Below are 13,888 nucleotides of genomic sequence, written 5' to 3' on the forward strand. Positions count from 1 at the left end.
ACAATAGCAATGCATGTATTTTACTGCAGTGTAAAACATCTACAAGTTGTGTAGCTCAGTCTCTAGTGCTACAGGAAACAAGATGATCATTATCTACCTCCAATCTCTGCCCATCCCACAGCAGACGGATGCCGTCTCGTTATCTACAGGAAAACAGTCATTGTGGATCTGGATTCTGCAGTCTTTTGACGGGGTGGCATAACCTGGAATAATGCCCAAGAGATGTAGGCGTTTGGCAAGAGGACTTGAGATTTCACACTGTTGCATAATGAAAACTTGTGTTGTTAGATGCAGACTTCACATGCTTTTGTTTTTTAGAGGTATTGGCAGTTTGTTTGTTTGTTGAAATTTTTAAGCCAAAAATAATTAGACAGAAAAAAATGGTCTAGACATTAAACAACACTGTTCTCTAACTCAAAATATCATTCTTTTAAATAGCCACTTTGAAAAACACATGGTAAACACATTTGAAAATGGAAGCAGAAATTAGGCATCCAAAACTGAGATACTGGAGAAGGGAGCTTCTGAGGCTTGAAGGACCCCTGTTGGATATGTAGAGTATTACAGGTGACTATTAGATTACTTTATTGTAACAAACAATACTGAGAGAAAGAATGCTCTTCTAGGTAACTGTATGGCACAACAATATAGGCTACTGGCGTATGGCGTATAGCACACACACACACACACACACACACACACACACACACACACACACACACACACACACACACACACACACACACACACACACACACACACACACACACACACACACACACACACACACACACACACACACACACACACACACACACACACACACACACACACACACACGCACGCACGCACGCACACGCACGCACACGCACACGCACACACACCATTAATGTTAGGTTTGCTTACCACAGTTATCAAAAAGGCATAGCTTAAAAAAGAAGAGGAGAATGGCAAGAACTACACATAATCGGATGCAAGTACCAGTATATAAAATGAACTGTCATTATTTCTTATATCAAATACAAATGTGTAGTGTTTAGACAATAAATATTAACAGAAGTACAAGTATCTTTCACATGGGTGTAAATGTCACATGTTACTGTGATACAGAGTAACACTGTTCACCTCTCATTCTGGTGGTACACAAATTTGAGTGCTTGTCACCCTCAAAATAATAAAACAATAACAAGTGTTTTTCTGAAATTTGTACTCTGCTGCAGTACTCTATTGTGTGCATATTAATGTCAAATGCTATACTTCTGATGTTGACATTCCTGTTTTCAGTCCTTGACAGATTGATTTGTACAACCAATTTTCACGTTAGCATGTGGAAAATCTAGTTTAGAGCAAATGCATTAATTGCAGCAGTTAACATGACAATAATTCACTTTAAATTTGTACTTAAAACTGTCCATTTTGCAGCGATTCAATACTTTAAGAGGGATCAAGTGCTACAGTAGCACGTTCTACTGTCTCTTCATACTAAAATACTAGGGGTGTACGATTCTGACATTTTGACCGATATACGATCTCCGATTATTTGCAGGGTCATATCTGCCGATACCGATTCTGACATTATACGGATTATGCTGCCTTCAAACATTAGAAATACACAAAACAAAAGCCACAGAGCCATTGACGGTCACATTATTATTGCGTCATCAATATCCGTGAAAATAGTCAGGATTATTTTCCGACCGATCCGATATGGCATTTTTATGGCCGATTTCGATATGCTACCGATTATATCGTGCATCACTATAAATACTATAACCACCGTAGTTCACATACTTCCAAGTTGATTACACACGAGTCTGTTCTACTACTGTATGAAAAGATAGGTACTAAATTAGTAATTCGTACATTGATGACATTTTTACTCACTGTACTACAGTTGGGTGCCACCGATATTGTCCCTCATCATTTGACCCATTTAGGCCTGACCTCAAATTTTTTAAAAATCCTTCTAAATCCTCCAGTTTTCTGAAATAAATATTTTCACGATTTTTCAAAAATAGCAGACCTACAAGCTCGTAGCGCGCCACTCGGTGGCGCGCTATGAGCTTGTAGATCTGCTATTTTTCAATAGCTAAATTATAACAATGTTTAAAACACCAAAAGGGGTTCCCGTCCCAAATGGGTTAACTGTCCTTTTGCGCAGATCACGCAAACCTCAGCAAAAAGAAAAGGACAATATCGATGGCCTCCAACTGTATATACTGTGTATACAATAGAAAGATTATTTGACAATCACTCTACATAAAATGATGTACTTCACATACCACATTTTACTTCAATGTGTAGGCTTGTTTCACATTTGACTTTCACACTAACATTTTATACTTTTCTTTTTTTACTTAATCCAGTATCCATCTGGATTAATAGCTAACTGACTATTTGGGACACAATACATGTTTTATGTAACCTCTAGTTACTCTCAAGAAGCCCCCACACACACACCCTAGAAAAGCTACTTCACATAGTTTCTTATGAATGCCTTATTGATAGAATACTGATTGTCTTTCTGATTAGCTGTAGGCATTCTTCCCACTTTATATGCAAGGTGTCTGTAATGTCGGGGTGCCCCGATGGATCACCTGGTAAGAGCACATACCACATAAATAAGGTTATAGACCTTAACTGCAGCAGGACTGGGATTGAATCCGACCTGATGCTGTTTGCTGCATGTTATCCTCTCCCACCTTTCCTCATCTCTCTCACTGTCACTATCAGAAATAAAGCAGACATTCTGATTTAAAAAAAAGAAAAAAATCATCATGAAAAGGAACTGGAACGCACATGGGATCCACAATCACCTAGGATTCCGCCACATACGGTCAGTGTCAGTGTCTTGTGTGGCTAAGAGGACGAGTCTTCCTCTACAGGGTGGAGAGCGTGTCTCTTCAGAAGAGTCTTTAGAATCTCAACCTCTCGATCCGCTTCCTTCAGTTTCCGGCGCAGCATCTCATTAGCTTTCTCGAGCTTCTGGACATCCTGAAGAAATGACAGGTTTCATCAGTACTGTGTTGTATATCTTTATCACATACCGTACACAGCCTTAATGTGCTCTGTCTGAGGGGAATAATAAAAGGACAGAGAGGATGATAACTGAAAACACTGCCCTAGGGCCTAGGGTCATATCATAATCATCATGCTAAATCATGCCATGAACACCCGAGCTATAATCTAACTATAAACTAACCATAATAAATGGTTAGTTTATAACTGGTCAAGCTTAACTGGACAAGATGTGCTGACTGCTGACACACAGTATAACAGTGCTGCAACTTGTTACTGGAATGTACAGTATCACTTGTTATCTGTATGTCGGCATGGCTGCGATTAAGACCACAGGCCTTATGCTGAATTTACAGTGATATACAGTATAACAGCAGTCCAGTCGCCAGTCCCACTCATGTGCTATTGCTTATGCTACAGCAGATCATGAAAACTATAAAACACATTAAACATACATAAACAAGAACATAGACATACTGTAGACATCGTCACAAGATCCAGATAATAAGTTTAAGTGTTGCCAGCAGTAAGGCAATGACAACCACCTTCATAATCGTAGTCAGCAGACCACGACAAAACATCAGCTCATCATTACCATCCTCCCAGATGGTGTTCACTGTCTCTTACAACTGAACAACCACTCCAACTGAACTCCAACTGTCCCCTACAACTGAACAGCTACTTCATCCTGCTTCCATCATTGAATGGAAGTAGGTATAAGTAGGAAGTAGGTATAAATGAGAAGTTGGTTCTAGTTGCAGGGGCCTCTAACCGTCTAGCCTGTATTCAAGATTTAGGGGATGAGAGCAGTCTGCTCTAATGGATGAACCTGCTTGTCATATATAGGACTCAGACAGCTGAATTGTACCCCCACAATCTTGCTAGCCCCATTCACAACCCTGTGGTAGGAATTAACAGATTCTATGAAAGCCCTGTAGAACAAAATCAATGACTTATCCACCTGAAAGGTGTGATGGAATGTCGACCCAAAATGTTGTGATCCTCACCATCTCCAGAGCTTCGTAGCTGGGCTTGTTCTCCTCCTCTGCTCCCTTGGGATTTTGCACAGTGGAGGCTCGGTTCTCCCACTTGGCACAGTGACGCTGCTTTCGTTGTGGCACCGGACTAGGGCATGGGGTGAGGGTGGGAGTTGCAGGTGGGACCAGGAGAGAAGGCTGTGGGCAACTGGAGTCGGGGGTTGTGTTGGGCATATAGGGTCCATCAGTCTGCGTGCCACTGTGGACCCTCAGGGCCCTTTGCAGCTGAGGTGGCTGCTTCAGATGGGAGGGAGCTGGGGACTCTGGGCTCCAGTCCTTGCATTCTTGTGGTGGGTAGGTGAAAGGACCTTCCTCTGAACCTGGAAAACCAACAGGAAGTCACATACTGTATGGGTAGCTATTTAGCTTTATTCATTTGGATCCCCATATTAGCAGCCACCAAAGTAACAGCTACTCTTCCTGGGGTCCACAACATACACTACATACATAACAATACATATAACACCACACAATAAAAAAACATAGTCTTGCAATAACAAAAACATTCAATACATTAAGTCTTTACGGCCTGGTTCAACAGCCTATCAATGGTATATAAGAACAAACTGTATAGCCAAATTAAGATCTGCGCTAAAATTGTAGGTAGGCCAGTCGAGGTTGTGTTACGTTCCTTTAAAGAAGCCCAGATCAATAGCATGCTTAGACTGGCGAAGAGCATCTCCTCTGACCCCTTACATGTTTTAAATGATGAATATCAACTGTTGCCCTCCATGAGGTGGTTTAGAGTCCCAAAATATAAGAAAAACAGGCTAAAGAACTCTTTTGTACACCAGTCTGTTCTGCTTTTAAACCAAAATCGGTAAACCAAGAGGATATGTTCTATTGTTCTTGTTCCTGTCTGCTTCTGTGATGTGTGTCCTGTAATGTACCTTGTGTAAATGTATTGTGTATGTCCTGTCTGTATCTTGAACGGTGACGTCATGGACGCAAAGCAAATTTCAGTGAAAGCTGACAATAAAGTTGTATCGTATCGTAAGTTAATCATGATTTAGCTATTCCTACTTCCTTTTTGAGGGGCGCTAGCCCCTCCTATGCACAGCTTTGTGTAGGTGTGTTTGAGCATGGAATGTGTTTGTAGCACGGAATGTGATGATTTGATTGGCTTAAGTATGATGATGTATGATAAGAGCACCCCTCATTTCACACAAGTGTGATTTTTACATATATCACCCCGCCGGTAAGTAATGGAAGGAAGGTGAACCCAGTGGAGCCAACTTCCTTCAGTTCTGTTGCATTTACACCTCTTGTGATTGGCACATTCAAAGAATCAAAGAGGCCAAAGTCGAGTTGAGACAATGGAATTGCCTCAAACTTGTCTGTGCATACATGTCCTGACCATACTATACAATTAAAGAGTCGTAAGCAGCAAATGTACAACAGTAGTTATATTCTTTACCACTGAGACTACCATGTAGTTACTGAAAGCACTTTCGAAGTCAGCACTGTTAAGTGAAAAGGTTCCTTATGACAGCTGGAGAGGAATTGTCATTGAGCCCCATGCTCCCTGTAGTTTTCCTCTTGCAATCTGTTGTGATTTTTGTGTGTTTGTGCACATTGTGTAAGATTGGTGATTGCATGCAATGGCATTGTGGCAGCACGAAGGGCCGAGTGCAAACACATTGTCTTACTCTTCCTGAGTCACAAGATGGCACTGTTACTTAGACAGACTCAATCCAACTTAGTGGTTATATTTACGGGTCAACAAAGGTGTGTGCTGTTATTACACATCATTGTATGCAAGTGTGTACATTCAACGGTGTGCACGCAAATGTGGGTATGTGTGTTTTGGGTACTCTACTCCACCAACCTTCCGAGATGCCCATGTTGACAGGTGTAGAGTTTGGGGTTGGACTGTCGGTGAGGCCCGTCCCTTTGCCGTTCTTCTTACATTCAAATGCAACCTGATCCTTGCACAGCTTGTGGCAGTTCATTCCACAGTCTAAACAGGCCCAAACAATGCAAACATGTTAGAGCAGGAACTAGTCATTTAGTTCAGTTCCACCACAGTTGACACTCAATGCCCTACAAGTCTACATGACGTAAGCCTTCCTTTCTTTAATGCTGTGCATTCTGCAAGTGCAATGCCATGCTCATTGACATATAAACTATGTGTTGCTCTCTTTGAGTTAATAGACAAGGCAAAAGAAGAAGGGGGAAAAGTGGTTTTGTGGTTCTGACTGCACACTCCACATTCGTTGTGGAGTGCTGCAGAGTACAGGTAATAGTCTGCAACACAGAAAACCTCAAACTACAACATTTTAAGATTGCTCCACTGTACCTGCTCTCAACAAATAGCTGTGACTGTCAGTAGCGTTCCTGAAAATACTCTTAACACTAAAGCCCTATTTTATACTTTCAAACATGTTCTGTAATAGCGCAAATAGAGGATCTATAAGCTTCATGGAACTTTGTGAGCTTGTAGATCAAATTCATGTACATTTTTGAAATGTCTATAATGACAGCTAGGCCAGCGACGCCAGGTTAAAAGTGGTGACTAGACTGCAAAAGCTACTAACCAACTCTGGCAACTAAATACAATATTCATCAAGCCAAATGTGTTTATAACATGCCACAAAATACCACAAGTACAACGATGTAAATCTCTTATGTCTCTCTATTAACAAACTAGACAGCAATGAGAACATCACCTTTGCATCTGTAGCCTTGTTTAATGACACCCCATAACTGTGAAGGAAAAGAGGAAGAAAAACATTTGTATGAAGATAACAGAACAATGTACAATAGACATGTGATGAGCTGGCATTCCAAATTTGATGTCTATCTACTGTACATTTATTCCATGTATGATTTACAGCTTAAGAGTGCATTGAAAACAAAGTGGATTCAATATACTGTAAATGAAAGCAAGAGTATCTCTGACTTAAGGTACAGTATGTGGTTCAGTGTGGTACAGAAACAGGAAATATATTATATTCAAGCCTATTTCTTATGTTCTTTACCATTGTTTTACTGTTTTAATTGCTGCTTGTGTTTTATTGCTATTTTTATGTTCTGCCCTTTGAGCTGCATTTATGTATGAAAAGTGTATCATTATTATTATGGTGAGTCTCCCCCAGCATTTATGAATATGATACTTTGGACACAGATTGAACAGGCATGTACAGCAGCTTCTTTAATTTGGTTACTGGAAAGTGGTGTTAAACCAGACAATAATCACACCACCAATAGAGTAGAGCCTCCAGTAGAGCCTACATTAATCCGGTGTAGGTTCGCTGAGCACTCAGCAACAACCAGCTTCACACTTATATACCGTAGTTACTGTACACACATTCACACCTGGGAGCTGTCCAGTGTAACCACAGTCTAAAGGTGCGATCACACCGGACGAGATCAACATGAGCATGTTGCTTGAATAATTCAGTGTAGTTATTTCAGTGAAACATCGGTTGCATTGACACCGGATGAAACCTTTTCACTTGAAGCGATATTTCCCCCCACAGCCCACACACTGGCTGTCTGTCACTCTGTTCCCTTAAGCAAAAATTGCTTGAGTTGAGCTCTGGGAGAAAAAAAAACTAAATATTTGTTATGTCACGTCTTTAGATTGATTGAATCGCTTCGCTCCAAACAATTGCATCACGACTAGTGTCAAAGCAGCTCTAATAGATTCAGACTCGGAGTAACAAATATTTTATGACCGAGCTGCCCCATATAAGTACGAAAATCATTTACAGGTATATTTCTTTCACATTAGCACTATGGATTCTGTATAAAAACTTACAAATCCGGAACAGTTGTCGCAGAAGGTGGGCTTCATGTAAGTGGTCTCTTGGAAGTTGTGGACAAAGCCCAGACCTAACTTGGAGCAGATGATGCTCACCCGCATGAAATAGGCTGTGATCTCATTTCTACTGATGAGACCGTCCCTGTACAAACACAGTACATAGGTACATACATCAGTCAGCAATTTAATACACTGTAAAAAAAAAAAGAGTCTATTAATCTGACTTTGAGAGTGATACCATGTTATTTGAAATCCATTCTATGCTCTATACTTCTGTCAATTCACAGTATAATATACATACCTCTTTAACATGAGCTGCACTGTAGCTCTGATATAATATTAAATGTTCATTTAGACAGAAGACATAATCTTCACTTAATTCAATCTCATTTCAGATGGGGCTTTCAAGAGAGAATAATTGATGATGCAGTGACAGGGCCGAGCGTGATGATTGACCACTGCGAGTTCTGCTCTATTTGTCCTGCTGCTACAGTCAATGCTAAAGATTCCACTTTTGTTCCCTTTCGACAAAAGTTTTTGAAGAAAGCCTAGTTTATACTTTGCACTGCTGTTGCACGGCGGTGGTCTATTTTCTTCCGTGCGACATGTCATACAACAAAGTATAATCGTGTGGTACATGACCTGTCAAATAACAAACCGAAATTAATAGCAGACTCTCCACTCACCTTTCTTTGTCCATGACACAGGAAGAGAAAGGAAAGCTAGCAGCAATTTTCTCAAAGTCCTCTTGAGAAATGAATCCATTTTCATCATGGTCATAGTTCTTGAACACAGACTGTGAATTACAATGAGAGGAGAAAATGCATCAGACTTTTATAATAGTTGAAAAACATTTACAGTACATATTATGAGCAACACTAAGCTACATGTACGGTAATAATGTGACACTCACGTCCACCATTCTTTGCACATGCTTGCTGATAGTTCTGGGGTCTGGTTTGGGGGCCACTCCAGATGCCCAGTCCACAACCACTGGAGGTCTAGAGGGGGTGGCTGGCTGATAGAAAATCAAACAATCACTAAAGCAGCATCACGACGGTCGATAAAATGTGACATTAGATAAGCTCCCAAGATTCTATTAGACTAGATCCATTTATAAGTTACTACATTAATAATGCAGTCTGCACTTAAATGTAAAAGACCTGTGAGGAATTACCATTCCATTCTTTTAAAGTCTTTTAAATGCCAAATAGAATCCATATTCACATATTTCAGAAAATTATGATCAAAGCTTAAAGGTATGGTAGAATGAAAAATCAGACCCGCCTGAAGTGAGTGGTGCTGTACTGTACTGTACTTGTGCTGTACTGTACTGTACTACTGTACTGTACTAGCCCTCCTCCCTGGCCTGTGTGTGTCTGTGTGTTAGGCTGTGCAACAGTGACACTTGGTGGTGAACAAACGCTATTTCCGTGCTCGGACACAGCCAGCGACACAGGGACAGACCCAGGGACACAGCCACACACATAGCTGTCTATAAGAGTGGTTGCACCACTCAAAAATATGTAATAGTCAGCTCTGTCACTCACTGCTTTGGAGTTCTTGGGCTCCCTGACATAAGACAGCTCATAGATCTCATCCTCCGTATAGTATAGGTCCAACGAGAGCTGTGGGGAAGGGTACAGACAGTTTAATATGTAAAGCCTACAGTAGTTCACACCAGTGATTTGCAACGTGAAGAAACCATTGCAGAACGATTCAGACAAAAATCACAGTGGTCTGAATTGCCGCATTGCAGGTTGGTGCATGCGGGCTGATTGTGTTGCAAGGGATTCAACTTGTCCAATCGCAAGTAACAAGTTGCAACGCAATTCTGATCACACAAGCACTGTGTTGCTCATACTCTCACAAATCTGCCATTGTAGCTTACTGTGTATACACTTATTGGCCCCCTTCCCTTTCTCCCCGTCTCTCTCTCCCTGTATATCTCTCAAACACACAGTCTAGTCTAGTGATTCAGGTCAGTCTTTTCTTGTTTTACCGCACGGCACGCACTGAGTGAGGGTGAGAAGCGACCTCGCCCTTTACGGCAGACTTTGGCATGGGGGGTCAGATCAACATAATGGAATGAATTCTGTACTGGCCATATACAGTATGGAGTGTGTCTTGAGTATACAGGGTTTGATGAGGTCAGATCAACATATGGAATGTCAGAACAGGTCAGCTCCATATACCTGTATGGAGATCTAAGGGTGGCAGTGTCTTGTGTACAGGGTTTGATGAGGTTTGGCCATATATGGAGCGTGTTGAGTGTACAGGGTTTGATGAGGTCAGATCAACATATGGAATGTCAGAACAGGTCAGCTCCATATATGGAGAGCTAAGGGTGGCTGCGGGGGCAGTGTCTTGAGTGTACAGGGTTTGATGAGGACCCAGATCCTTAATTTTCGGGCCTGTTGAGAACTCTAGTTTATCGGCTGCCGGGCACGGCTGCACTAATAACTCTGGGGCAGGCCTGTCTAGAATTTGAATGGACAGGCATCAGTCAAAAGGGAGACATCGAAGTGGAAGGACGGGTGGGGTTGGATCAACATATCACAGGTCAGCTCCATATATGGAGATCTAAGGGTTTGAGGTCAGATTACTGGCCGGCTCCATATATGCAGATCTAGGTGATGATCCGGTCTTCTCCATGTATGGCTATCCAGGGTTTGATGAGGTCCGTGTCGTGATCTTCATAATGGAGACGGCCATATATGGAGCGTGATGGAGTCACTGACAGGTTTTTCCATAGGTTTTAGTTTTTTCATAGATTATAATCTGCGACCTACAGTCACATTAATTCTGAATACACAGTATTTCTCACCCTCCGGCCAATCAGAATGAAGTATTATGAGTGACCACTGAACACGGTATAAAGAAAGGTTAAACATGCTAGAGCATAGATCATCTGAAACTAGCAGAAAGCATTGAACTTATCCTTCATGCACTACAAGAGACCATTTAATGGAATGTAGCTACAGTGAGAAAGCCATACCACTACCACAGAAATACAGGTATGCACTCTCTCACACTCAACAGTCACCCACTCGCTCATCGAAGCACACCCTCGGCACACAAGCACACACAGTCGGCTTACTCATCATGCACACCTACACACTTGATGTGTGGGCTTGTATTTTATAGAGCTAAATCCATCTAAATTTACTTATTTTATTAGTCTGCTACTTTTTTCCCTCAACACCAAATAAGTCTGCAACCTTTTTCCCTCAACAACAAATCCCTTTGCTGAAAATACTCCACGTTGTTTTGCTGTGAACTTCTATAGATCTGCTATTTCTTCCCCCCAGAATAGATAATATCAATGTTATTATTGAAGCAGATGGCACACAGGTTTGGATGCGTGTATACAGATTTGAACTAGAAACAGAAGACACCTTCGTATGCGTTTCCGGTACAAATCTGCCACGCTGAGCCAATCAAATTAAGTTATGAGATACTGACCCGGTACAGGATATGGGAACGACACCTTCTGGGAAAGGGAACTAAAGTCATAGGTCCTCATTCACAAAGGAGAAATACGCCACAGTGTAATGGAAGCGTAAAGGTAGTAGAGTTTAGAGTAGAGTTTATTTATTTTGGTCATTAAAAACAATACAGTGCCTGCTTTGTTTGTTTTTTTTGCAAAAAGAAATATATATCATGCGCATATAGGTCATGCGTATAGATAGCGGAAAATCCGTCCGATCACGCTACGGTTAAGTCCCGTGTTATTCAGGGAACCAGGTGTAATCACTTCATTTGTGCGTATCGCCGAGTGTATCCTTTCCGCATTTTTTCCAAGCGATTCGCCTGGTGTCGCCTGGTTTGACGGAACATCCACGACCATTAAAAGGCAACAGGAAATATCGAAATACGTCATCATAGACTGCACAGAGGATTCCCAAGTTTTAAATTATATACAACAGCCGCGATGAGCTTGTAGAGCAGTTAATTTTGACAGGCGGGTCTCTGCACGGACAGATCTTCAAGCAAACAGCGCGAGTTATATGTATATAATTATAAACGAAACTTGCCAACTTGGCACGCATTGCTTCACTCCTTGTTAAATGTCAGAACGTTAATAAGTTAACTGATGTTACAGTTACTTTCACATAATGAGAAAGAAGTTAATTTGTAGGCTACTGTTCACCACACGACCAAATGCTATATTAGGCCTACAACTCGGCAATGATAAAAGCCCTTACTGATGAATGCACTGCAGGGTTATAAAAAAAAAGAAAGAACAATTGCACACTCGCCTAGAGGTAAAATAGATAGATACTTTTTTTTTATCAGAGCTGCATTGATTCATGCGGGGATCAATATCATCTCACTGTCATCTGTCTGAATGCCATGTGGAGAATGGATTTGTTCTGATCATGGACACGTAGGCATATACATTTTCAACCATATACGGCGGGTAGCCTATATCCTCTTTGTCAGATCCTCTTTGTCAGCCTAAGTGCAGGTTAATTTCATGATGTCGTCATATTAAAATGATTCGCGGGACATTTGGCACCAAACTTGATTGATCTCATGATGAGATCAATGTAGTAGCCTACAGCCTAGCTACAGTTGCCCATATTATAATTAATTAAGGTGAGCTCGCTTAAAACTATGACTGGCCGAATTGCACGCGCTGATGCAATATTTTTTTATAGGGCTAATCAGATTGGACTGTTCAGCGGCAGCATGCTGCTGTCCCCCCCCCCCCCCCCACACACACACACACACACACACCGTCGGTCAGACTGACTCAAAGGAGCTCCATAAGAACAAAACAATTTAAATAGGCCTACTGCAGGCATTACTACACTAAACAACGTTGGATTCATACAGTGCAGAATGCAGATAAGTGTATGTTCTTACTTATTATAATTGTGAGTTTGTTTTTTAACATGCAGCGCGAGTCCGCGAGAGGCGATCTACAAGCTCACAACGCGTTGCACTGCGAGTAGAAAGCTGTCAAGTGAGCAGCGCAATCGCGCATGCTAGAAATATCCTAATAAATAAATAAAAAGGTGTCGGGCTTGCAGGGGCAGTTTCTGTATGGGACTCTAGGCTAACCTGCCTCTAGAATGCATGCATTTAGGCATACAAGTGATACTTGGCTTTTATATAAGCTATCGTTTTTTTATGTGCTGACCAATGTTTTGGACACATGCCTACATATTTTATCTGAGATTTGGGGACTTTTAATTGAGTCAGCATGAAGACTAAAGCCTTCTGAATAAATCTACGCAAGCCGTACACTACCCTCTGAGCTGGCGCAGCTTTTAGCGGAGTTTCCGACAAACCAATGTCACCGTCAAGTTCACGTTCAAGTTCATGAATTCCCACGTAATGTGGGAATCCACGTAAATGCCTGTCCGCTCACGTAACGTCACTTTATGAGCGTAAACGCCGTTGTGAATGAGGACCATAGAGCCTATACCGTGTGCACAGTATAGCTCCATATGAAACAGCAGAGGTGGTTGCACTTGGCCTACCGTCAGTAGATGCACCAGGTCCTTGTTGGCATCCAGCCGAGGTGGGATCTGCTGCAGTTGAATCAGGTCACTGATGTGGTTGTAGAGTGCTTGCAGCTTCTGGACGTTCACCTTGTTCTCGTCCAAGTAGTCGGACATTGCCTCGTTGACCGAGATCAAGTCTTTAAGGTGGACGCCCAGGATGGGGATCTTAAATCCCACGCACCTGCTGTAAGCCTGTCTGTAGTTGTCATAGTTCCTACAGGATGACAGCAGGTCTGTCATCTCATTCAGCACCTGTGGTGAGGGGGTATGATATCATGGTACTGTATTTGGCATTGGTTTCTCAAATGTTTTTTGCCCAAGGCACACTAAAAGGGAAAGTCAAATCCACAAGGCGACCATTGGATGTCTAGACGACTTTGGCAGTGAAGCGTTGGATTTGAAAAGACGTCTATGGCTGTGTTAATAATATACTGTGAGTAATTATAATGCTGCGGAATGGTCTAACACTGATTGAACATGATATATATTATAAATATTGTTGCTGTCAGGAGGAAACCACCTAACTCCATTTGAGTGTTTTTTTTGCATAA

General features: G+C 41.7%; 1 protein-coding gene across 2 annotated transcripts in view; it reads right to left on the bottom strand.

Annotated features, from left to right (window-relative positions):
* Nucleotides 1-845: 845 nt before the first annotated feature.
* Nucleotides 846-13,888, bottom strand: part of LOC306942726 (RAS guanyl-releasing protein 1-like) — a 30,095-nt gene continuing 17,052 nt past the window's right edge. Inside the window, exons 6-15 of one of the 2 annotated variants that reach the window (XM_079528758.1) lie at nt 13,314-13,589; nt 9,372-9,449; nt 8,735-8,839; nt 8,508-8,617; nt 7,819-7,963; nt 6,725-6,761; nt 5,884-6,015; nt 4,026-4,375; nt 2,817-2,994; nt 846-2,726 (exon numbers count right to left, since the gene is read on the bottom strand). In XM_079528758.1, the coding sequence (XP_079384884.1) occupies nt 2,860-2,994; nt 4,026-4,375; nt 5,884-6,015; nt 6,725-6,761; nt 7,819-7,963; nt 8,508-8,617; nt 8,735-8,839; nt 9,372-9,449; nt 13,314-13,589 (1,368 nt within the window). In that variant the 3' untranslated portion in view covers nt 846-2,726; nt 2,817-2,859. Of the gene's footprint in view, nt 2,995-4,025; nt 4,376-5,883; nt 6,016-6,724; nt 6,762-7,818; nt 7,964-8,507; nt 8,618-8,734; nt 8,840-9,371; nt 9,450-13,313; nt 13,590-13,888 lie in introns of both variants that reach the window. The other variant, XM_079528759.1, reaches the window with a different exon arrangement.

The sequence above is a fragment of the Electrona antarctica genome (assembly GCF_951216825.1).
Source record: "Electrona antarctica genome assembly, chromosome: 18".
Classification (NCBI taxonomy): Eukaryota; Metazoa; Chordata; class Actinopteri; order Myctophiformes; family Myctophidae; genus Electrona; species Electrona antarctica.